Genomic DNA, 23,914 nt, shown 5'->3' on the forward strand with positions numbered 1-23,914 from the left:
ACTCACATACCCCTAATCTAACCCAAACCCCCCTTAAATAAACCTAGCACTAAGCCCCTGAAGATCTTCCTACCTTATCTTCACCACACCCGTATCAGCGATCCGTCCAGAAGAGGGTCCGAAGTCTTCATCCAATCCGGGCGATGTCTTCATCCAAGCCCAAGCGGGGGCTGAAGTCTTGATCCATGCGGGGGCTGAAGAGGTCCATCATCCGGCTGAAGTCTTGATCCAAGCGGGGGCTGAAGAGGTCCATCATCCGGCTGAAGTCTTCTATCAAGCGGTATCTTCAATCTTCTTTCTTCCGGCTCCATCTTCATCCCGCCGACGCGGAACATCCATCCTGGCCGATGACTTCCCGACGAATGACGGTTCCTTTAAGGGACGTCATCCAAGATGGCGTCCCTCGAATTCCGATTGGCTGATAGGATTCTATCAGCCAATCGGAATTAAGGTAGGAAAATTCTGATTGGCTTATGGAATCAGCCAATCAGATTCAAGTTCAATCCGATTGGCTGATCCGATCAGCCAATCAGATTGAGCTTGCATTCTATTGGCTGTTCCGATCAGCCAATAGAATGCAAGCTCAATCTGATTGGCTGATTGGCCAGGATGGATGTTCTGCCTCGGCGGGATGAAGATGGAGCCGGAAGAAAGAAGAATGAAGATGCCGCTTGATAGAAGACTTCAGCCGGATGATGTACCTCTTCAGCCCCCGCTTAGATCAAGACTTCAGCCCCCGCTTGGGCTTGGATGAAGACATCGCCTGGATTTGATGAAGACTTCGGACCCTCTTCTGGACAGATTGGTGATACCCGGCGTGGTGAAGATAAGGTAGGAAGATCTTCAGGGGCTTAGTGATAGGTTTATTTTTATTTACAGGCAAAAGAGCAGAATTCTTTGGGGCTTCCCCCGCAAAAGGCCCTTTTAAGGGCTGGTAAGGTAAAAGAGCTTTTCAATTTTTATTTTAGAATAGGGTAGGGCATTTTTTATTTTGGGTGGCTTTGTTATTTTATTAGGGGGCTTAGAGTAGGTGTAATTAGCTTAAAATTGTTGTAATATTTTTATAATGTTTGTTAATTATTTTTTTATTTTTTGTAACTTAGTTCTTTTTTTATTTGTTGTACTTTATTTAATTGTATGTATTTGTAGGTATTTGTATGTAATTAATTTATTGATAGTGTAGTGTTAGGTTTAATTGTAGATAATTGTAGGTATTTTATTTAATTAATTTATTGATAGTGTAGTGTTAGGTTTCATTGTAATTTAGGTTAGGATTTATTTTACAGGTAATTTTGTAATTATTTTAACTAGGTAGCTATTAAATAGTTATTAAATATTTAATAGCTATTGTACCTGGTTAAAATAAATACAAAGTTGCCTGTAAAATAAATATTAATCCTAAAATAGCTACAATATAATTATAATTTATATTGTAGCTATATTAGGGTTTATTTTACAGATAAGTATTTAGCTTTAAATAGGAATAATTTATTTAATAAGAAATAATTTATTTTGTTAGATAAAAATTATATTTAAGTTAGGGGGGTGTTAGTGTTATACTTAGCTTTAGGGGTTAATAAATTTATTAGAGTAGCGTTGAGGTCTGGTCAGCAGATTAGGGGTTAATACTTGAAGTTAGGTGTAGGTGATGTTAAGGAAGGGAAGATTAGGGGTTAATACTATTTATTATAGGGTTATTGAGGCGGGAGTGAGGCGGATTAGGGGTTAATAACTTTATTATAGTAGCGGTGAGGTTCGGTCGGCAGATTAGGGGTTAATAATTGTAGGTAGGTGGCGGCGACGTTGGGGGTGGCAGATTAGGGGTTAATAAATATAATATAGGGGTCGGCGGTGTTAGGGGCAGCAGATTAGGGGTACATAAGTATAACGTAGGTTGCGTCGGTGTACGGAGCGACAGATTAGGGGTTAAAAATAATATGCAGGGGTCAGCGATAGCGGGGGTGGCAGATTAGGGGTTAATAAGTTTAAGGTTAGGGGTGTTTAGACTCGGGGTACATGTTAGGGTGTTAGGTGCAGACTTAGGAAGTGTTTCCCCATAGGAAACAATAGGGCTGCGTTAGGAGCTGAACGCTGCTTTTTTGCAGGTGTTAGGTTTTTTTTCAGGTGAAACTGCCCCATTGTTTCCTATGGGGATATCGTGCACGAGCACGTTTTTTAAGCTGGCCGCATCCGTAAGCACTGCTGGTATTGAGAGTTGCAGAGGCGGTAAATTATGCTCTACGCTCCTTTTTTGGAGCCTAACGCAGCCCTTCTGTGAACTCTAAATACCAGCGGTATTTAAAAGGTGCGGGGGAAAAAAAGCACCAGTAGCTAACGCACCCCTTTGGCCGCAGAACTCTAAATCGAGCCGTATGTGTTTTATATTTTGTGTAACTTTGTTGTTATTTTTATGAAACTTACGGCTAGATTTAGAGTTTTGTCGGTAAGGACCCGCGTAGCTAACGCCGGCTTTTTTCTGGCCGCACTATAAAAATAACTCTGGTATTGAGAGTCCACATAAAGGCTGCGTTAGGCTCCAAAAAAGGAGTGTAGAGCATATTTAACGCAGCTTCAACTCTCGATACCAGAGTTGCTTACGCAAGCGGCCAGCCTCAAAAACGTGCTCGTGCACGATTCCCCCATAGGAAACAATGGGGCTGTTTGAGCTGAAAAAAAACCTAACACCTGCAAAAAAGCCGCGTTCAGCTCCTAACGCAGCCCCATTGTTTGCTATGCGTAAACACTTCCTACGTCTGCACCTAACACTCTAACATGTACCCCGAGTCTAAACACCCCTAACCTTACACTTATTAACCCCTATTCTGCCGCCCCCGCTATCGCTGACCCCTGCATATTATTATTAACCCCTAATCTACTGCTCCGGACACCGTTGCTACTTACATTATCCCTATGTACCCCTAATCTGCTGCCCTAACATCGCCGACCCCTATATTATATTTATTAACCCCTAATCTGCCCCCCACAACGTCGCCTCCACCTGCCTACACTTATTAACCCCTAATCCGCCTCACTAACCCTAAAATAAATAGTATTAACCCCTAATCTGCCCTCCCTAACATCGCCGACACCTAACTTCAATTATTAACCCCTAATCTGCCGACCGGAGCTCACCGCTATTCTAATAAATGTATTAACCCCTAAAGCTAAGTCTAACCCTAACACTAACACCCCCCTAAGTTAAATATAATTGACATCTAACGAAATTAATTAACTCTTATTAAATAAATTATTCCTATTTAAAGCTAAATACTTACCTGTAAAATAAATCCTAATATAGCTACAATATAAATTATAATTACATTGTAGCTATTTTAGGATTAATATTTATTTTACAGGCAACTTTGTAATTATTTTAACCAGGTACAATAGCTATTAAATAGTTAAGAACCTAGTTAAAATATATATAGTTACCTAGTTAAAATAATTACAAAATTACCTGTCAAATAAATCCTAACCTAAGTTACAATTAAACCTAACACTATACTATCATTAAATTAATTAAATAAAATACCTACAATTACCTACAATTAAACCTAACACTACACTATCAATACATTAATTAAATACAATATCTACAAATAACTACAATGAAAAAAACTAACTAAAGTACAAAAAATAAAAAAGAACTAAGTTACAAAAAATAAAAAAATATCTACAACCATAAGAAAAATATTACAATTTTAAACTAATTACACCTACTCTAAGCCCCCTAATAAAACAACAAAGCCCCCCAAAATAAAATATGCCCTACCCTATTCTAAATTACTAAAGTTAAAAGCTCTTTTACCTTACCAGCCCTGAACAGGGCCCTTTGCGGGGCATGCCCCAAGAAGTTCAGCTCTTTTGCCTGTAAAAAAAACATACAATACCCCCCCCCAACATTACAACCCACCACCCACATACCCCTAATCTAACCCAAACCCCCCTTAAATAAACCTAACACTAAGCCCCTGAAGATCTTCCTACCTTGTCTTCACCATACCAGGTTCACCGATCGGTCCTGAAGAGCTCCTCCGATGTCCTGATCCAAGCCCAAGCGGGGGGCTGAAGATGTCCATGATCCGGTAGAAGTCTTCATCCAAGCGGGGCAGAAGAGGTCTTCCATACGATTGAAGTCTTCATCCAGGCGGCATCTTCTATCGACATCCATCTGGAATGGAGCAGCAGCATCCTGAAGACCTCCGACGCGGAACATCCATCCTGGCCGACGACTGAACGACGAATGACGGTTCCTTTAAATGACGTCATCCAAGATGGCGTCCCTCAAATTCCGATTGGCTGATAGGATTCTATCAGCCAATCGGAATTAAGGTAGGAATATTCTGATTGGCTGATGGAATCAGCCAATCAGATTTAGCTTGCATTCTATTGGCTGATCGGAACAGCCAATAGAATGCGAGCTCGATCTGATTGGCTGATTGGATCAGCCAATCGGATTGAACTTGATTCTGATTGGCTGATTCCATCAGCCAATCAGAATATTCCTACCTTAATTCCGATTGGCTGATAGAATCCTATCAGCCAATCGGAATTCGAGGGACGCCATCTTGGATGACGTCATTTAAAGGAACCGTCATTCGTCGTTCAGTCGTCGGCCAGGATGGATGTTCCGCGTCGGAGGTCTTCAGGATGCTGCCGCTCCGTTCCAGATGGATGTCGATAGAAGATGCCGCCTGGATGAAGACTTCAATCGGATGGAAGACCTCTTCTGCCCCGCTTGGATGAAGACTTCTACCGGATCATGGACATCTTCAGCCCCCCGCTTGGGCTTGGGCTTGGATCAGGACATCGGAGGAGCTCTTCAGGACCGATCGGTGAACCTGGTATGGTGAAGACAAGGTAGGAAGATCTTCAGGGGCTTAGTGTTAGGTTTATTTAAGGGGGTTTGGGTTAGATTAGGGGTATGTGGGTGGAGGGTTGTAATGTTGGGGGGGGGTATTGTATGTTTTTTTTACATGCAAAAGAGCTGAACTTCTTGGGGCATGCCCCGCAAAGGGCCCTGTTCAGGGCTGGTAAGGTAAAAGAGCTTTTAACTTTAGTAATTTAGAATAGGGTAGGGCATTTTTTATTTTGGGGGGCTTTGTTGTTTTATTAGGGGGCTTAGAGTAGGTGTAATTAGTTTAAAATTGTTGTAATATTTTTCTTATGTTTGTAGATATTTTTTTATTTTTTGTAACTTAGTTCTTTTTTATTTTTTGTACTTTAGTTAGTTTATTTCATTGTAGTTATTTGTAGGTTTTGTATTTAATTAATGTATTGATAGTGTAGTGTTAGGTTTAATTGTAGGTAATTGTAGGTATTTTATTTAATTAATTTATTGATAGTATAGTGTTAGGTTTAATTGTAACTTAGGTTAGGATTTATTTGACAGGTAATTTTGTAATTATTTTAACTAGGTAACTATATATATTTTAACTAGGTTCTTAACTATTTAATAGCTATTGTACCTGGTTAAAATAATTACAAAGTTGCCTGTAAAATAAATATTAATCCTAAAATAGCTACAATGTAATTATAATTTATATTGTAGCTATATTAGGATTTATTTTACAGGTAAGTATTTAGCTTTAAATAGGAATAATTTATTTAATAAGAGTTAATTAATTTCATTATATGTAAATTATATTTAACTTAGGGGGGTGTTAGTGTTAGGGTTAGACTTAGCTTTAGGGGTTAATACATTTATTAGAATAGCGGTGAGCTCCGGTTGGCAGATTAGGGGTTAATAATTGAAGTTAGGTGTCGGCGATGTTAGGGAGCGCAGATTAGGGGTTAATACTATTTATTATAGGGTTAGTGAGGTGGATTAGGGGTTAATAACTTTATTATAGTAGCGCTCAGGTCCGCTCGGCAGATTAGGGGTTAATAAGTGTAGGCAGGTGGAGGCGACGTTGTGGGGGGCAGATTAGGGGTTAATAAATATAATATAGGGGTCGGCGGTGTTAGGGGCAGCAGATTAGGGGTACATAAGGATAACGTAGGTGGTGGCGCTTTGCGGTCGGCAGATTAGGGGTTAATAAGTGTAGGTAGCTGGCGGCGACGTTGTGGGGGGCAGGTTAGGGGTTACTAAATATAATATAGGGGTCGGCGGTGTTAGGGGCAGCAGATTAGGGGTACATAAGGATAACGTAGGTGGCGGCTCTTTGCGGTCAGCAGATTAGGGGTTAATAAGTGTAGGTAGCTGGCGGCGACGTTGTGGGGGGCAGGTTAGGGGCTACTAAATATAATATAGGGGTCGGCGGTGTTAGGGGCAGCAGATTAGGGGTACATAAGGATAACGTAGTTGGCGGTCGGCAGATTAGGGGTTAAAAAAATTAAATCGTGTGTCGGCGATGTGGGGGGACCTCGGTTTAGGGGTACATAGGTAGTTTATGGGTGTTAGTGTACTTTAGAGTACAGTAGTTAAGAGCTTTATGAACCGGCGTTAGCCCAGAAAGCTCTTAACTACTGACTTTTTTCCTGCGGCTGGAGTTTTGTCGTTAGAGTTCTAACGCTCACTTCAGCCATGACTCTAAATACCGGAGTTAGAAAAATCCCATTGAAAAGATAGGATACGCAATTTACGTAAGGGGATCTGCGGTTTGGAAAAGTCGCGGCTGAAAAGTGAGCGTTAGACCCTTTTTTGAGTGACTCCAAATACCAGAGTTAGCCTAAAACCAGCGTTAGGAGCCTCTAACGCTGGTTTTCACGGCTAACGCCAAACTCCAAATCTAGGCCTTAGTAATTTTTTTTTTTTTTTTTTTTTTTTTTTTTTGGTTTTCAAAGAGCTTTATTGTCATCCACAAAAAAAAAAAAAAAAAAAATGTACAGAGCATGGAAGAAAAATAGAAAATTAAGAGACAACAATTACATAAATATAGTCTTTTACAGTCTTCTCCCAATGTAACGATTTGGATGAGGTTAATACATAGGTGTGTAGTTTCGTTGCTCCTTGGTGAAATTATTCTCATAACTTTGTAACGATAAACTTAACTATAAACTTTGGAACCACCATTCCTTCCAAGGGGGGGAGGCCCCCGAGATCAGCGTCAACAAGAGATATAAGAGGAAACGAAGAGAGAGACAGGTAAATAGGGAGAGAAGGGACTTTATGTTATTGGCCTACGTAAAGGGACCTGCCGTGTAGTTAGTTCTTCCCAGAGAAATTTAATGTCTGCAAAAGTGCCGATCTGTTTTCTTTTGTAGTAACTATATTCCTCGAGTGCTAGCATGTCCGTGACCTTATTGATCCATTCTAATAGCGTTGGCCTGTGTTGTGTTTTCCAATGAAACGCTATTAGAGATTTGGCGCTTGTGATGCCTATTTGTAAAAGTCTAAGTCTCAGTTTGCAAGGGAACGGGGGGAGGTCATTTAATAACGCTAGTCTGGGTGTCAGCTCAAATTCCTCAGTCAGTATTTGCCTATAAAAAGTTTCTATTTCGCACCAGAGTGGTTTGATTACATCACATTCCCACCACATATGTAGGTATTGGCCTCTAGTAGGGCAACCTCTCCAGCAGTTACTGCTTGCCTCCGGGTAGATGGAGTGGATGCGTGAAGGTGTTAAGTACCATCTCAGTAGCACTTTAAAATTAAGTTCTAACATTTGGGGTGAGCTTGACGACTTTTTTGTGTTTTGAAAGATTTTCTTCCAATCCTTCCCATTTATATCATGTCCCAGCTCCTCGTGCCATTTGGTCGTGTATGAGGGGAGCGTGTGTGTGTGCTCTATTTGTATAAGTTTGCGTGTCAATGACAGTGAGTGCCGCAGCGGCGTTGTATTTATGCAAAGAGTTTCGAACGGTGTCAGTTCCCTAAGGAAGTCTTTTTGGTGTGGTGAAGTGTATATAAAATGGTGTAGTTGAGAATATTTTAACCAGTTAGAGTATCGTCCTCCTGCTACTGCACTTAGATTTTCTCTCCCTGCTAACTTCCCATGAAGCGTAAATTCTTTTAGTGGCACTGTGTATCCCCATTCAGTTAGTCTCTGTTGTCCTTTATCCAACCCCCCTATCATCTCAGCGTTCAGTGGTATGGGAAAAAGAGGGGAGCGAGCTCCAGTGAGATACGTCTGGTGAAGATTAATATTATCCCAGTCAAAAACATGTTTATGAATCATTAGATCATAACACTGTGGGGGCCGTAAAGATTTTGGTACCCAGCATAGAGCTCCCACTGAAGGAACTCTAAGGATATTAGAGTCTAAGGATACCCAGGCTTTCGAGTCACCTGCTCTATGCCAGTCTAGAATTCTTTGTAAGGTGACTGCGTTATAATATACTGTTAAGTCTGGTAACCCCAGTCCTCCATTTATTGTGGCTCTGTACATGTTGGATTTGTTAATCCTAGGTTTTCCTTTTCCCCAGATAAAGGCATTTATATGTCTTTGGAGTTGAGCTAGGTACCATTTGGGAAGAGTTATGGGTACCGCTTGAAGTAGGTACAATACCCTGGGCAAAGTGGTCATTTTAATGCATTGTGTGCGTCCCCACCATGAAATTGGTTTTAAAGACCAAGTGCGAAGATCTTGTTGCGTTGTTAATAAAAGTTTGGTGTAATTTTCTTTAAATAGTTGTGTGTGGTTAGGGGAGATATGTATCCCTAAGTATTTTATGGACCTGTCTCGGACAATCATTGGGCAGGTGTTTGAAACATTAAGAAAATCAGTCTGGGCCATGGAAATATTTAGAATCTCCGATTTCTGCGGGTTTATCGAGAAACCCGAGAACCGGCCGAAGGTGTTAATTTCTTTTAAGATTATAGGAACTGTGCGGTGTGGATCGGTAATTGTGAATAGTACGTCGTCAGCGTATAATGCAATTTTAAAATCGTGAGGGCCTATCTTTATACCATGTATCTCATTGTTATTTCTAATATGTGTAGCAAAGACCTCCATTGTTAGAATAAACAATATGGGCGACAAGGGGCAACCCTGTCGTGTGCCGTTTTGAATTTGGAAGGGGTTTGATAGCATTCCATTTGCCTTAACTTTAGCGGTGGGACTGGTGTATAGGCTAAGTATGCGTGAGATCATGTGTGGTCCAAATCCTATCGCCTTTAGTGTCTCTTCAAGAAATCTCCAATTTATGCGATCGAACGCCTTCTCGGCGTCTACCGCCAAGAGGGCTGATGGAATTTTGTTATGTTTAGCGCATGATATTAAAGTCAGGGCTCTTATTGTATTGTCCCTTGCCTCTCGCCCCGGGACAAATCCCACTTGGTCCGTATGTATTAGGGACTGCAGTACTACGTTGATTCTTTTTGCTAAGATTTTGCCTAAAATTTTTATATCCGTGTTTAGGAGGGATATCGGCCTATAACTACTGGGGTCTGTTGGACTTTTCTGGGGTTTGGGTATTACAGAAATATGTGCCGACAGCATGTCTTGCGAGAAAGAGCCCTCGTTCTCCAATGTTTGGAATAATTTAAGTAGGTGTGGGGCTAGGATATGTTTATAAGTCTTATAGTATGTGTTTGAGAAGCCGTCTGGACCCGGACTTTTACCTGTGGGTAAATCTTTTATTGCAGACAAGACCTCTAACAAGCTTATTGGGTTTTCTAGTGTAGTGCGTTGCTCTGGTTGCAAAGAGGGTAGGTCTGCGTCGTTAATGTATGCCCGCATCTGCGTTAGGTGTTCTGGTGTGTCGTCTTTGCTAAGGTTATATAACTTAGCGTAATATTCTTTAAAGTGGTTAGCAATACCTTCACTGTCTAGTATATCCCGCTTGTCAGGGGTTGTTAACTTATGTATCTGTGCTTTTAGTGTCTGGGTTTTTAGGGCTCTGGCTAGGAGCGAACCTGCTCTATTGCCCTCGAAAAAGTAGATTTTTTTAAGATTTAATGCACGTCTCTGGGCCTCTTTCAAGAGTATTTTATTGAGTTCTTGTCTGGTGTCTGTCACCCTTTTAAGTAATGTATTGTCTTTCGGAGAATTTTTGTGGGAGAGTTCCAAGCCGGCTAATTGAGTAGTCAGGGCATCTATTGTCTGATTGTACCTTTTCTTCCTATATGAAGTATGTTTAATGCAGTGGCCTCTGAGTACCGCTTTGTGAGCCTCCCATAACGTGTGTGGAGAGGTGTCTGGAGTAGCGTTAATGCTAAAGTATTCCTTTAGTGAAGTTGCCAAGGCGTCAGTTGTGTCTGGTTGGTGTAATAACGAGTCGTCCATTCTCCAAATATAGGGGGTCGTTGGGTGGTCGGGCCATTGTAGTTGGGCACAAACTTGAGAGTGATCTGACCATGGTGTTGGCTGGATGTCTGCGTCTTTAAGTAAAGAGAGGTGGTTTCTGTCTATGAAGATATAGTCGATTCTAGTGTACACTGACCAGGGGAAGGAGAAAAAGGTGTAGTTGCGCTGTGACGGATGTTTTAGTCTCCATGTATCGAGTAAGCCTAAATGTGTTAGGAATTTGTATACTATGTTAGGAGGTCGTGTTTGAGCTGTTGGTCTGTGAGAGGAGGCGTCCAGTGTTGGGTTTAGAGCGACGTTTAAATCTCCTCCTAAAATGAGAGTACCAATTTTATTTTCTACTACTAGGTTCTGTAGTGTCTGGAAAAATTGGGCTTTCTTACCGTTGGGGGCATATGCATTTACTAACGTCACAGGTTGGTGGAACAGTAAACCTGTTAGGATTAATATTCTGCCTTCTGTATCAACAATCTGTTTGTTAAGTTGGAATTGTATGTTTTTATGTATTAAAGTGCATACCCCGTTCTTTTTAACTCTGTCTGAGCTGTAATAACTTGTTGTGAATTCTTTTGAGTGAAAATTAGGTTCTGACTCCCTTATGAAATGTGTCTCCTGTAGGAATATGATTGCATTCTTATGCTTAGCTAAGCTGCGCAGTGCAATCGCTCTCTTCGTAGGGGAGTTGAGGCCCTTCACGTTCTGAGATATAATGTTTACTGCTGGGTCAGCCATGTTGGAGTGTGTGTGTTAGCGAACAATGTGATCTTACCCTCAGGAGGATCATCTGTAGCTTGGTTTGTAATACTTTACTGGTACAGCGTAGGTAAGAGTGGAAGAGAGTTGTAGATAAGAGGGCTGTATTCAGTTCTCCGGTAATGACACAGAAAAAAAAAAAAGGATGGATGGTGGTTCCAATACTGAAATAAATAAGCAAAACATGTAAGCAAAACAACAATGGTAAAAGTATCAAACAACAATAACAATAACATTCCATTTGTCGTAGAGTACGATGTACTATCATCGTACAATTAGGGGGGGGGCAAGGTAATGGGGAATTAGGGAAATGAATTTTCTTGCTTCCGTTGAGAGGGGATGGTAGGCAAGAGTGGTAGGGGGAGAAAGGCATCTATTGTGCCTATCCATTCTTGATATTATGTCAAGATATTTGTTGTGGTCATGGGGGCTAGCTTTTAAGTTAAAGGGGTATGGGGTGGAGAGGGTGGAGGGGGGGGAATTTCCGTGGGTCACTGAGCAACCTATTATAGCTTTGTACTATATACTAGAGTCTTTTCATTTGGGTGGACATTCCCGCAATAGTCTTTGTTCAAAACTCTCTTAGGGAGTTATAGTAAGTGCAGAACAAATATAAAAGGAAATAAAGTACTCCCTTCATGATGGTTCAGAGTCCGCTTCCGATTGGGCCTGTGAAGTTGTGGAGTTGTTTCTTCTTTTCTTCGGTACTGTTGACCAGTTTGATTGTTGATTAGTTTTCGGAGTTTTCTTTTGTGAAGGTTTATCTGTGATGAGATCTTTTATTGAAGGCAACTTGGGTTGTGGGATGTCAAGCTGTTGGCAGAATGTTTCTATGTCTTCGGGGTCTTTATATGTGTATGTTTTGTTGTCCTTAATGACTTTTATAGCAAAGGGAAAACCCCATCTGTAGGGTATATTTAAGTCTGTTAAATGCAATGTAAGGTATCTCGCCTCCTTCCTCTTTGCTAATGTTAGTGGGCTCAGGTCTGAGAAGATCTGTAGAGAGTCCTCCCCGAATCTAAGTGGGGAACTTTTTCTTGCCGCCAGCATGATTCTCTCCTTATCTGCAAACTTGTGGCAACATAATATTATATCTCTAGGGGGTGCCGATGGCGATGGTTTGGGTCTAAGGGCACGATGTGCTCTGTCTAAAGATATCATGTCATCTTTGCCTAGACCTAGTAAAAATTTGAATAGGTTTTGTAAGTATGATGGAATTTGTGGTGGTGTAATTTCCTCTGGCACCCCCCTGATTCTCAGGTTTTGACGTCTGCCTCTATTATCAAGGTCTTCGACTTGGGATTGCAGTTGCAATATTGTCGTGTTCTGTTGCTGTAATGTTATAGTCATGTCATCTGTGGTTCTGGTGTATTCCTCTGCTTGTTCCTCCAAATGCAGTACTCTGTGACCCAGTGCGTTAACATCTCTCTTAACTTCAGCTAAACCGTCTTTTATTGCCTTGCTGACATGGGTCATAAATGTGCTCAGGTCATCTTTAGTGGGTAATAGGTTAAGGTCTGCCCGCGTTATAGGTGTGTGATCAGTTGCGTGATCCGTGAGATCCGACATGTCTAACTGTGCAGTTTCCACAGAAAGTGCATTTACATTGTCAAATGGCTTAAAGAATGCATTTAATTTCCCCCCACCAGGGGTTGTAGTTTTCTGTTGCTTGTCAGGTTTCTGTTTTCTGGTAGCCATATGGCAGTATTAACATAGAGTGGTAACAATAATGATGGCCTTATCGGGGGTCCTTTTCCTCTGTATTTCCCCCAGAATATAGTAATGATGTGTCTCTGTGGAGTTATGTCCCCAGGGCCTAGTTTCTTATGTGCGTGGCAACTAGTTCCGTCTGTATTATGTGGTTTTGGTTTGTGTCCCTTTAGCTGGTATATCGTTCAGTGTGCAGGGCCTCTCTCTTCGCATATGTGGTTAATAAACTGTTATAACGTTGGGATGTGCGACTTACTTAATGTTTGGTGTCGCTGCTGCTCTCTCCTGTTTGTTACAGGGTTGATTCTGTATCTGTGTTTCCAAGAGGCTCGTTCCCTGTATCGGGTTCTGTAGCGTCTGGCCGGAGGTGGCAATCGGTGCCTTGGAAGCCGGTGTCTGAGGATACCTTTGTAAGTGCACTGCTCTGTCTGTCCCAAGTTGTCGGTCTTTCTCTAACCGCGAGACGCTGCTCGCCACGTGGGTGATTCAGAGAGGCCTCTGCTAATGACCGCTGTAGTCTGGGTTTCTCTGCCGTTTATATGCCTGTTTTCGGTCTCCACACCTAACCCCCTAATTCAGAGATTATGGCACGTTATTGCATGCCCGTTTACTTTGCTTTAGCCCCCTTAGCTATGCTTATATCAAGTGGATGTAGCCGGAGCTTCAGTTAGTTGCGGCCATGTTCTTTCCCGGCCGGCTCCGCCCCCCGGCCTTAGTAATTTTTAATAGTAGATTTAAATAACTTGAGTAGGGTTAGGTTTTTAAATATGTAATATAGTTAATTTAATTGTTAGTTAAATGTAATTTTAATATAATAGTTAGGGTAGGTCAATTAGTAATTTAATATAGTTTAATGTAATTTTAGTATAATAGTTAGGGTAGGTTAATTAATAGTTTAATATAGTTTATTTTAATTCTAAAGGTAAGTTTTAATTTATTATAAGATAGGGATGTTGTAATTTGAATGTAAAGTTAGCGGGTTGTTAGGTTTAGGGTTTTATAGCTTAATTTAGTTTATGGCGATGTGGGGGCTGGCTTAGGTTTAGGGGTTAATAGGTTTAGTAAGTGGTAGTGATGTGGGAGGCCAGGGGTTAATACATTTATTTAGTTGTGGCGGGGTCCGGGAGCGGCGGGATAGGGGTTAATACATTTATTCAGCTGCGGCGGGGTCCGGGAGCAGCTGGATAGGGGTTAATACATTTTATTTAGGTTGCGGCGGGGTCCGGGAGGCAGATTAGGGGTGTTTAGACTCAGGACTTATGTTAGGGTGTTAGGTGTAAACTTAACTTTTATTCTACCATAGAAATTAATGGGATATCGGGCAGCAGCAAACATAAGCTTTTGCTGCTTTCAGACTCCCATTGATTCCTATGGCATCTGCGGCCTCCAGGGTGGCGGATTGAAAACCAGGTATGCAGGGTCTGGAATAGTGGTGAGCGTACCTGTTAGAAATGTGATAACTTGCAAAAGTTGTCAGATAGTTCCGAATTTGTATTCAGAACATCTGTAATGACGTAAGCATCGATCTGTGTCGGATTTATAATGGCAGATCGTGTGTTACGTCACAAATTTCAACTTTTGCCGGTCTGTAGATTTTGATAAATGGGTCGAATCAGGCTCGCCACAATTACGCTGAGGAATTCCAGCGTATTTGCGGTTAACGGCTTGATAAATATCTCTCAAAGGCTTTATATATCTCATAATCAGTGAGGTTGGATCACTTGAGTGCACATTGTTTATACAACTGTTATCTTTTTTGCTGTTGTGATATACTTCACTAGGAGCACCTTTCTTGGGCCCTTGTACTTTTTCCTTTCTATATACAGGGAGTGCAGAATTATTAGGCAAGTTGTATTTTTGAGGATTAATTTTATTATTGAACAGCAGCCATGTTCTCAATGAACCCAAAAAACTCATTAATATCAAAGCTGAATAGTTTTGGAAGTAGTTTTTAGTTTGTTTTTAGTTATAGCTATTTTAGGGGGATATCTGTGTGTGTAGGTGACTATTACTGTGCATAATTATTAGGCAACTTAACAAAAAACAAATATATACCCATTTCAATTATTTATTTTTACCAGTGAAACCAATATAACATCTCAACATTCACAAATATACATTTCTGACATTCAAAAACAAAACAAAAACAAATCAGTGACCAATATAGCCACCTTTCTTTGCAAGGACACTCAAAAGCCTGCCATCCATGGATTCTGTCAGTGTTTTGATCTGTTCACCATCAACATTGCGTGCAGCAGCAACCACAGCCTCCCAGACACTGTTCAGAGAGGTGTACTGTTTTCCCTCCTTGTAAATCTCACATTTGATGATGGACCACAGGTTCTCAATGGGGTTCAGATCAGGTGAACAAGGAGGCCATGTCATTAGATTTTCTTCTTTTATACCCTTTCTTGCCAGCCACGCTGTGGAGTACTTGGACGCGTGTGATGGAGCATTGTCCTGCATGAAAATCATGTTTTTCTTGAAGGATGCAGACTTCTTCCTGTACCACTGCTTGAAGAAGGTGTCTTCCAGAAACTGGCAGTAGGACTGGGAGTTGAGCTTGACTCCATCCTCAACCCGAAAAGGCCCCACAAGCTCATCTTTGATGATACCAGCCCAAACCAGCACTCCACCTCCACCTTGCTGGCGTCTGAGTCGGACTGGAGCTCTCTGCCCTTTACCAATCCAGCAATGGGCCCATCCATCTGGCCCATCAAGACTCACTCTCATTTCATCAGTCCATAAAACCTTAGAAAAATCAGTCTTGAGATATTTCTTGGCCCAGTCTTGACGTTTCAGCTTGTGTGTCTTGTTCAGTGGTGGTCGTCTTTCAGCCTTTCTTACCTTGGCCATGTCTCTGAGTATTGTACACCTTGTGCTTTTGGGCACTCCAGTGATGTTGCAGCTCTGAAATATAGCCAAACTGGTGGCAAGTGGCATCTTGGCAGCTGCACGCTTGACTTTTCTCAGTTCATGGGCAGTTATTTTGCGCCTTGGTTTTTCCACACGCTTCTTGCGACCCTGTTGACTATTTTGAATGAAACGCTTGATTGTTCGATGATCACGCTTCAGAAGCTTTGCAATTTTAAGAGTGCTGCATCTGTCTGCAAGATATCTCACTATTTTTGACTTTTCTGAGCCTGTCAAGTCCTTCTTTTAACCCATTTTGCCAAAGGAAAGGAAGTTGCCTAATAATTATGCACACCTGATATAGGGTGTTGATGTCATTAGACCACACCCCTTCTCATTACAGAGATGCACATCACCTAATATGCTTAATTGGTAGTAAGCTTTCGAGCCTATACAGCTTGGAGTAAGACAACATGCATAAAGAGGATGATGTGGTCAAAATACTCATTTGCCTAATAATTCTGCACTCCCTGTATGTTTGTGTGTGTCCGTGTGTGCATGAGTAAGTATGTGTGTGTTTGCATGAGTAAGTGTGTGAGTGCATCTGTGTGTGCTTCCGTGCATGTGTACGCAGTGGAGGCTCCTCTATATGTGCACTACCGCATGTGAACCCCAGTCAAAAGAAGAAGAAAAAAACTTTTTGGCTGAATAAATATAATTTTTCGAATAGCCCCCTATTGGAAAATTTATATTTATAGAGGCAAAAATGTTCCAGTCCAGTTTTGTTGCAAAAAAAATTAAATATTTTGTTGCCTTTTTTACTTCTATCTATCACACACTGCACGTGCGATAGATAGAAGTATAGGGCTTCAAGCCCTTTGCACTTATTTCAAAGTGCCTGCAGCGCCGCCCCCAACCCAGCTCTATACCTTCTTAATCACACATCTTTTGATGTGCGAGTGAGAGCATGTGATTGTGATGACAACGTGCGGGAGGAGGAGCCTAGTCAGCGCAAATCTGAGTTTGAGCTAGAGAGCTGAGAGGGAGCCGCCGGGAGCAGACTGTGCTTCCATTGAAGTTGAATGAGGTCGGCCACTCTGATTTCAAGCCGGGGCTCGCCTCACTTTTAGTTACACCCGACAAAAACTTGTGCACTGGATCAAGAAAGGGGCAGCATTTCTGTATTAGAAGACTAATAGAATTCTAATCAGATGGGGTTGCATAACGAATATAGTGCAACAGTGCTGTAATGGAAGATTTGTTAATTCAATAGTTGTAAATAAAGTGCCAAGTGTATGTGTATGTATACTAATAAAATGCATAATGATACTCCATAGTGTGGGAAGTGGGATTTTTACTGTTTTTTCCCCCCCTACTTGCAAACTTAATTTCTATCACCACTAAACAAAATACACTACAATTCGGACAAACCGTCATGCACAGGGGGGGGGTACTTACACTTGTGGACTATACCATTTTACTGCGGGGGTAGTGTAACAAAGTCACTGAAACAGAAATTTATGTTTTATTGTAGGTGTAAATACATCCTAGACATTACCTTGTCAGCCAGCTCAAAGATACGTCAACACAAAATCGTGTGTTTTTAACCAAGTCTCCTGTAGTTTGCAGGAGACGTTTAATTTGCTATTAATAATTACTATTAATAATTTTGACAGCCTCAGGTCTGCCAGAATATTTTACACATGCAGCCAGGCTGAATAAAACAGCAGTGACAAATGGACTTCTTTGGTTATGTTAGATTAACGGTCTCATGTGTCTCCTCTCAGTTTAACTGAAAAGAGACACATGAGATTGTTAATCTGTTATATGAGTCTGACCCAACCAATGAACTCTGTTGACATATTGACCCCTTCATGTGACGTAATGCTAGTTCCACAAAGCTCTAACAGCATAGTACAACAATAGCAATATTGTATGTATTGTCACAAATGTAAACCCTATCTAACACACAACCACAATATATTTATTAATGGAATTAGGTGGTATTTAGCCCCAGTTCATGTATTGTGAACCCCCATTTGATTAACCCACGAGCCGCCACTGTGTGTACGGCTGTTTGCTTGTGTGTGTGAAAGGTTTTATGTTTGTGCATGCACGTGCATGTGTGTGTCTTTGTGTGTGTGCATGCTTTTGTGTTCGTGCATGCAAGCATGTGTGTATGTGCATTTGTGTGTTTGTGTGTATGTTTGTGCATGCCGTGTTTGTTTTTACGTGTGTGCGTGCGTGTTAGTGTGTAATGTGTGCGTGCATGTGCACGTTAGTGTGTGTATGCCTGTGTGTGTGTGCGTGTGTGTGCATGTGTTAGTGTGTATGTGTAATTTGTGTATGCGTGCGTTCATGTGTGCATGTTTGTGTGTGTATGCATGTGTGTGATTGTGTGTATGTATGTGTGCATGCGTGTATGTTAGTGTGTAATGTGTGCTTGCATGTGCGCGTGTTTGTGTGTGCATGCATGTGTATGCTTGTGTGTGTGTGTGTATGTGTGCATGTGAACATGTGTGTGAGCGTGTGAACGTGTGTGTGTGCGTGTGAACATGTGTGCTTGTGTGCGTGTGTATGTTTCAAATTCCAAAATATAATTTACTTTTAGAGCAAAAAGTGTTATTAAAATACATTATGTACCTTTATTCGGACTTCATGAGCCTTTGGAGGAGCAACTTCAATTTCTTCAATGCTTAACGGTTTGTTTGGCCCCCAGGCTACTGCAGCCTTGCACTTTATAGCCTAAGCGATATATAGCAGACATTATTATTTATGTGCATCAACATAATAACAATATTATGCATTCATAGTCATCTTTAACCTAACTTATAAAAGTTGGTGGAAATAGGAAACATGATTCCTTCTCATCATCTCCCAATATTTCCTAGTGAGCCCCTTTAACCAACCTATGACAATAGAGCTGGTGGTATGTTACAGTGATAGTTCATGAGATGTGCTGGTTCTAGCCACAGTGAGTCTCACCCACACAACGTTCCTACTGATTTCTATGTGCATATTAACTTCATTCTTTTGGTATCCTTTGCTGAAGGAGCAGTGAGTTATCTGAACAAATGGGGTGAGCAGGGTTGTGTTTAGGGTGGCTTAACTGGGCAGCTGCTTGGGGTGTTAGGAGAGGAACTTCTACAAAGCACTGGTGCTGAATATTGTGTAGTCTTGAGACAACATTGTTCTTTTAATTAACCCTTATCTGACAAGATAACTTCTCCTCTCTTCTGCTTCCACCACTTATTTTTAACTTGCACAGTGCTGTCAATATTCCTTTTGAGGCAGCACATTGCACGCAACTAACTTTCATACAGTCAAAAAATGGATAAGGTAAGGGGGCAGAGGCAGCTGCATTCGTCAGGTCTGTTACCTTACTGATATTGTGGCGTTCATGTGTGCTGTGTGAATGGGGGGACAAGTACGCTCCCAGACCCTACTCTCCTCATATCTAACCAGATAAATAACAATCTAAATTATGTAACCCCTCATCTGCTAGATAGAGTAACAAACAATCTCTGACACGCACACTCACATGTATCTATAGACATATACATGAAAACACAAACATATATATATATATATATATATATATATATATATATATATATAAACTAAAATATACATATTCATTAACAACTCTCCCTTTAAAGATTTGTTTCAGGGGTAAGCAGACCTTTCCAGAAGCAGACAACGATAATATATCCCATTTCCTTTTAAATATATCTATATGGGCATACTTTCCATAATGTAATCATTTATTTATTGAAATATTATTTTAAACAGTATTCACTTATAATTATGTGTTTTTGTCATATCAAATTCACGAGTTAAAGGGACAGTCTACACCAGAATTCTTATTGTTTTAAAAGATAGATAATCCCTTTATTACCCATTCCCTAGTTTTAAATAACCAACACAGTTATATTAATACACTTTTTACCTCTGTGATTATCTTGTATCTAAGCCTCTGCAAACTGTCCCCTTATTTCAATTCTTTTGATAGTTTTGCATTTTAGCCAATCAGTGCTGGCTCATAGGAACTCTACGTTCATGAGCAAATTGTTATCTATATGACACAAATGAACTAACACCCTCTAGTGGTGAAAAACTGTCAAAATGCCCTGAGAGAAGAGGCGGCCGTCAAGGGCTTAGAAATTAGCATATGTACCACCTAGGTTTAGCTTTCAACTAAGAATACCAAGAGAACAAAACCAAATTGGTGATAAAAGTAAATTGGAAAATTGTTTAAAATTACATGCCCTATTTGAATTATGAAAGTTTATTTTGGACTAGACTGTCGCTTTAAATTGGGCTGTAAAGACAGGCGGTTTCCTGTTCTCCTTTGGTCTGATGTGGTATTTAGCAGAGAAAAGTGTGGGGGGGCTTTCATCTTGCCAGGAATATTTTAGCATTTAGATGGCATTTATGGAGTTAAAGAGCCCTTTAAATGGCTAGTTTTAATATGGAATATAGCTAGTATAAATGGGCCTTGTGTCTAGTGAGGGTAGATGTGGCATAAAGCTGTTATAATTGGTTGCCCAAGGCTCAATGTCTGATCTGATCTAATGGAGTGTAAACAAAAGTCCGAGAGGGGAACAGCACCTGGGAGTGTGGAGTGTGCACGGTAGACCAAGGGCGCTGCCAAGCCCCAGACACATAGAAAAGATAAGCAAGGTCTCCAGCACTTTGTCAAACCAACTTTATTCAGAATAAATAAAGTTGGTTTGACAAAGTAATGGAGTGTAAAGCTGGTATAAGTGAAAGCAAGGGCCACTCCATCTTGTCAAGTACAACTATATAATATTAATAAAACAAACTTGGTTTCAGTTTCTGACAATATGGAAAGCACATTTTTTGAGTGATCGCAATCCAAATTACATTCAGTTGCTAACTGCTCACATCTATGGGGTAGATTTAAAAAGCAGCGTATGCTGCTTTCTACGCCCGTAAGACCGATACTCTTTATGATCGGGATGATTGACACCCCCTGCTAGCGGTGATCAGGGGGCGGCATTGCACAAGCATTTCACTACTGAGCCTCACAGCACGTGCACAGTCTCCTACCGATAGCCGGACCTGCTTCTTATGGCCAGGTATGTTTTTCCTTGCGCAGTCTCTACTGCCCATGATTGCATCGGACAAACATTACCTGGCCTTTTATAAGATAGGATGGATGTTTTTGAATAAAGAGGTATTGTTTGTTTAGTCTTATGTTTGTGAGATGTTTCAAAAATCAGTGAGAGAACTACTGATCATCCAGTGAGCAACCAGTTTTTAAAGTACTCTGCACCTCCTGATAGCTCCAAAATCAAAATAAACAGCTTTAAATTCCCCTTTTTAAAATAAATGTGCTCTTTCATATACATATAACCTTGTTTTGTTTTTTTGGCCTTTTGACTTGAGTGCAGTTTGAAAACAAATAAGGAAAATGTTATAGGTTAGTGCATTATGTAAATGCTCTCAATTGCAAATAGGTTCCCCATGAGTCTACTTGAACACCAACAATTGTTCTGCACACCATTAATCTATTGATGCAACAATGCTAATTATATACAATATAGCCGTGCAGTAGAGCTTTCCATTATAAATTACTCAGTACAAACCATCCAAATTTGAAGAAAATTAGATAAGTAATTTCCGAGTAATTAAGATATGCAAGTGCTCTTCTGGGGTTAAGTGCTCTTCTGAGGTTTTCTTTGGCCTAAATATAGATTATTGCCTATTGATCATATTGTCGGTCACACATTTTTAAACTGGTGGCATCAGAATGTTTTCTATACTTGGTACACTCTTTTATGTATATCTATTACATCATACTAGTATTTGCTATCTTTATTATTCAAATGGTTGCCATTTAAAGACCTTAACTTATATCAAAATCACCCTATAGGATCACCTGTCGTATAATCTTATATGTGCTAAGAATAAATAAAGTGAACCACCAGTGCCAGATTCGGGTTTATCACAGCTGTTTGCGAGTCAGATGTAGTGCTCTTATTACAAGTTGAAAGTAAATGCAAACACGTGCAAAAATGCAATTTACGCTAGAATGATTACTTAACTGTTTTTCAAAACAAAAAAGAGTCACAAAACACTTCAAAAATACATTACAATGTACACTTACATTCATAATAACACTATCTATCTAATTATCTAATAACAATTATTTAAAAAAAATGCACAAAAAAGTTAGAAGGGCTCAAAGATATGAGGTCTCAGGTAAAAAAGGCAGGCAAAGGGCTTTAACATAGAGATACATACATATACATGTCTAAATATGTCTATGTATATATATATATATATATATATATATATATATATATATATATATGTTTATTTGTATGTACATATGTATTTATATGTGTATTTATGTATTTACAGACATATATACACATATTAACACATAAATACATACATAGTTATAAATAAGTACATTGGAGCCCTTTGTAGATGAAAACATGTAAAACATATTTATGCAATATTCATATTTAATAAGGTGTTATATTGTGTATTTTTTGTAAATAATTTACATTCCAATGTTCTGCACATAGCAGAATATTTTCTGTGTTTTTATAAATAGATATTCCTAAAGCTGGATCTTTAAAGCAAATAGTATTTGCAAACGTTGCCCTATAAAATTTTTGTACAGGCGAACCTCAGAGATATTAGATTTGGTTCCAGACCACTGCAATAAAGTGAATATTGCAATAATGTGAGTCACACACATTTTTTCCCAGCATGTATAAAAGTTATGTTTACATTATACTGCAGTCTATTAATTGTGAATTAGCATTATGTCTAAAAAACAATGTACAAACCCTAATTAAAAACTACCTTGTTGCTAAAAAATGCTAACCATTATCTGAGCCTTTAGCAAGTCATAGTCATTTTGCTGGTGGTGTGTGTGTGTATATATATATATATATATATATATATATATATATATATATATATATATATATATATATATATATATATATATATATATATAGGATACTTGAAGAAAAACGAGGAACCAGGAACTTAAAACATAATTTATGTAAGAACTTACCTGATAAATTAATTTCTTTCATATTGGCAAGAGTCCATGAGCTAGTGACGTATGGGATATACAATCCTACCAGGAGGGGCAAAGTTTCCCAAACCTCAAAATGCCTACAAATACATCCCTCACCACACCCACAATTCAGTTTAACGAATAACCAAGTAGTGGGGTGGTAAAGAAAGGAGTAAAAAGCATCAACAAAGGAATCTGGAAATAATTGTGCTTTATACAAAAAAATCATAACCACCATAAAAAAAGGGTGGGACTCATGGACTCTTGCCAATATGAAAGAAATTTATCAGGTAAGTTCTTACATAAATTATGTTTTCTTTCATGTAATTGGCAAGAGTCCATGAGCTAGTGACGTATGGGATATCAAATATCCAAGATGTGGAACTCCACGCAAGAGTCACTAGAGAGGGAGGGATAAAAATAAACAACAGCCATATGCTGAAAAATTAATCCACAACCCAAAATATAAGTTATTCTCATGAAGAAAAAAAAAACTTAAAAGATCAGCAGAAGAATCAAACTGAAACAGCTGCCTGAAGAACTTTTCTACCAAAAACTGCTTCTGAAGAAGCAAATACATCAAAACGGTAGAATTTAGTAAATGTATGTAAAGAGGACCAAGCTGCCGCTTTGCAAATCTGATCAACTGAAGCTTCATTCTTAAAAGCCCATGAAGTGGAGACTGATCTAGTAGAATGAGCTGTAATTCTCTGAGGCGGGGCCTGACCCGATTCTAAATAAGCTTAATGAATCAAAATCTTTAACCAAGAAGTCAAGGAAATAGCAGAAGCCTTCTGACCTTTCCTAGGACCAGAGAATATAACAAATAGACTAGAAGTCTTTCTGAAATCTTTAGTAGCTTCAACATAATATTTCAAAGCTCTCACCACATCCAAAGAATTCTTAGGATTAGGACACAAGGAAGGGACAACAATTTCTCTACTAATGTTGTTAGAATTCAACCTTAGGTAAGAACTTAAATGAAGTCCGCAAAACCGCCTTATCCTGATGAAAAATCAGAAAAGGAGATTCACAAGAAAGAGCAGAAAGCTCAGAAACTCTTCTAGCAGAAGAGATGGCCAAAAGGAACAACACTTTCCAAGAAAGTAGTTTAATGTCCAAAGAGTGCATAGGCTCAAATGGAGGAGCCTGTAACGCCCTCAAAACCAAATTAAGACTCCAAGGAGGAGAAATTGATTTAATGACAGGCTTAATAAGAACTAAAGCCTGTACAAAACAGTGAATATCAGGAAGAGTAGCAATCTTTCTGTGAAATAAAATAGAAAGAGCAGAGATTTGTCCCTTCAAAGTACTTGCAGACAAACCTCTATCCAAACCATCC

The 23,914-nt window shown here is 39.8% G+C and overlaps 1 protein-coding gene across 1 annotated transcript in view; it reads right to left on the minus strand.

The window, feature by feature from the left end:
* The window catches only part of LOC128649915 (alcohol dehydrogenase 1), a 264,525-nt gene that overhangs the window by 221,652 nt on the left and 18,959 nt on the right, over positions 1-23,914 (minus strand). Inside the window, exon 2 of the mRNA XM_053703466.1 lies at positions 18,150-18,251. Within this exon, the coding sequence (XP_053559441.1) occupies positions 18,150-18,251 (102 nt within the window). The remainder of the gene's footprint in view (positions 1-18,149; positions 18,252-23,914) is intronic.

Source organism: Bombina bombina, chromosome 2 (assembly GCF_027579735.1).
Source record: "Bombina bombina isolate aBomBom1 chromosome 2, aBomBom1.pri, whole genome shotgun sequence".
NCBI classification, from domain to species: Eukaryota; Metazoa; Chordata; class Amphibia; order Anura; family Bombinatoridae; genus Bombina; species Bombina bombina.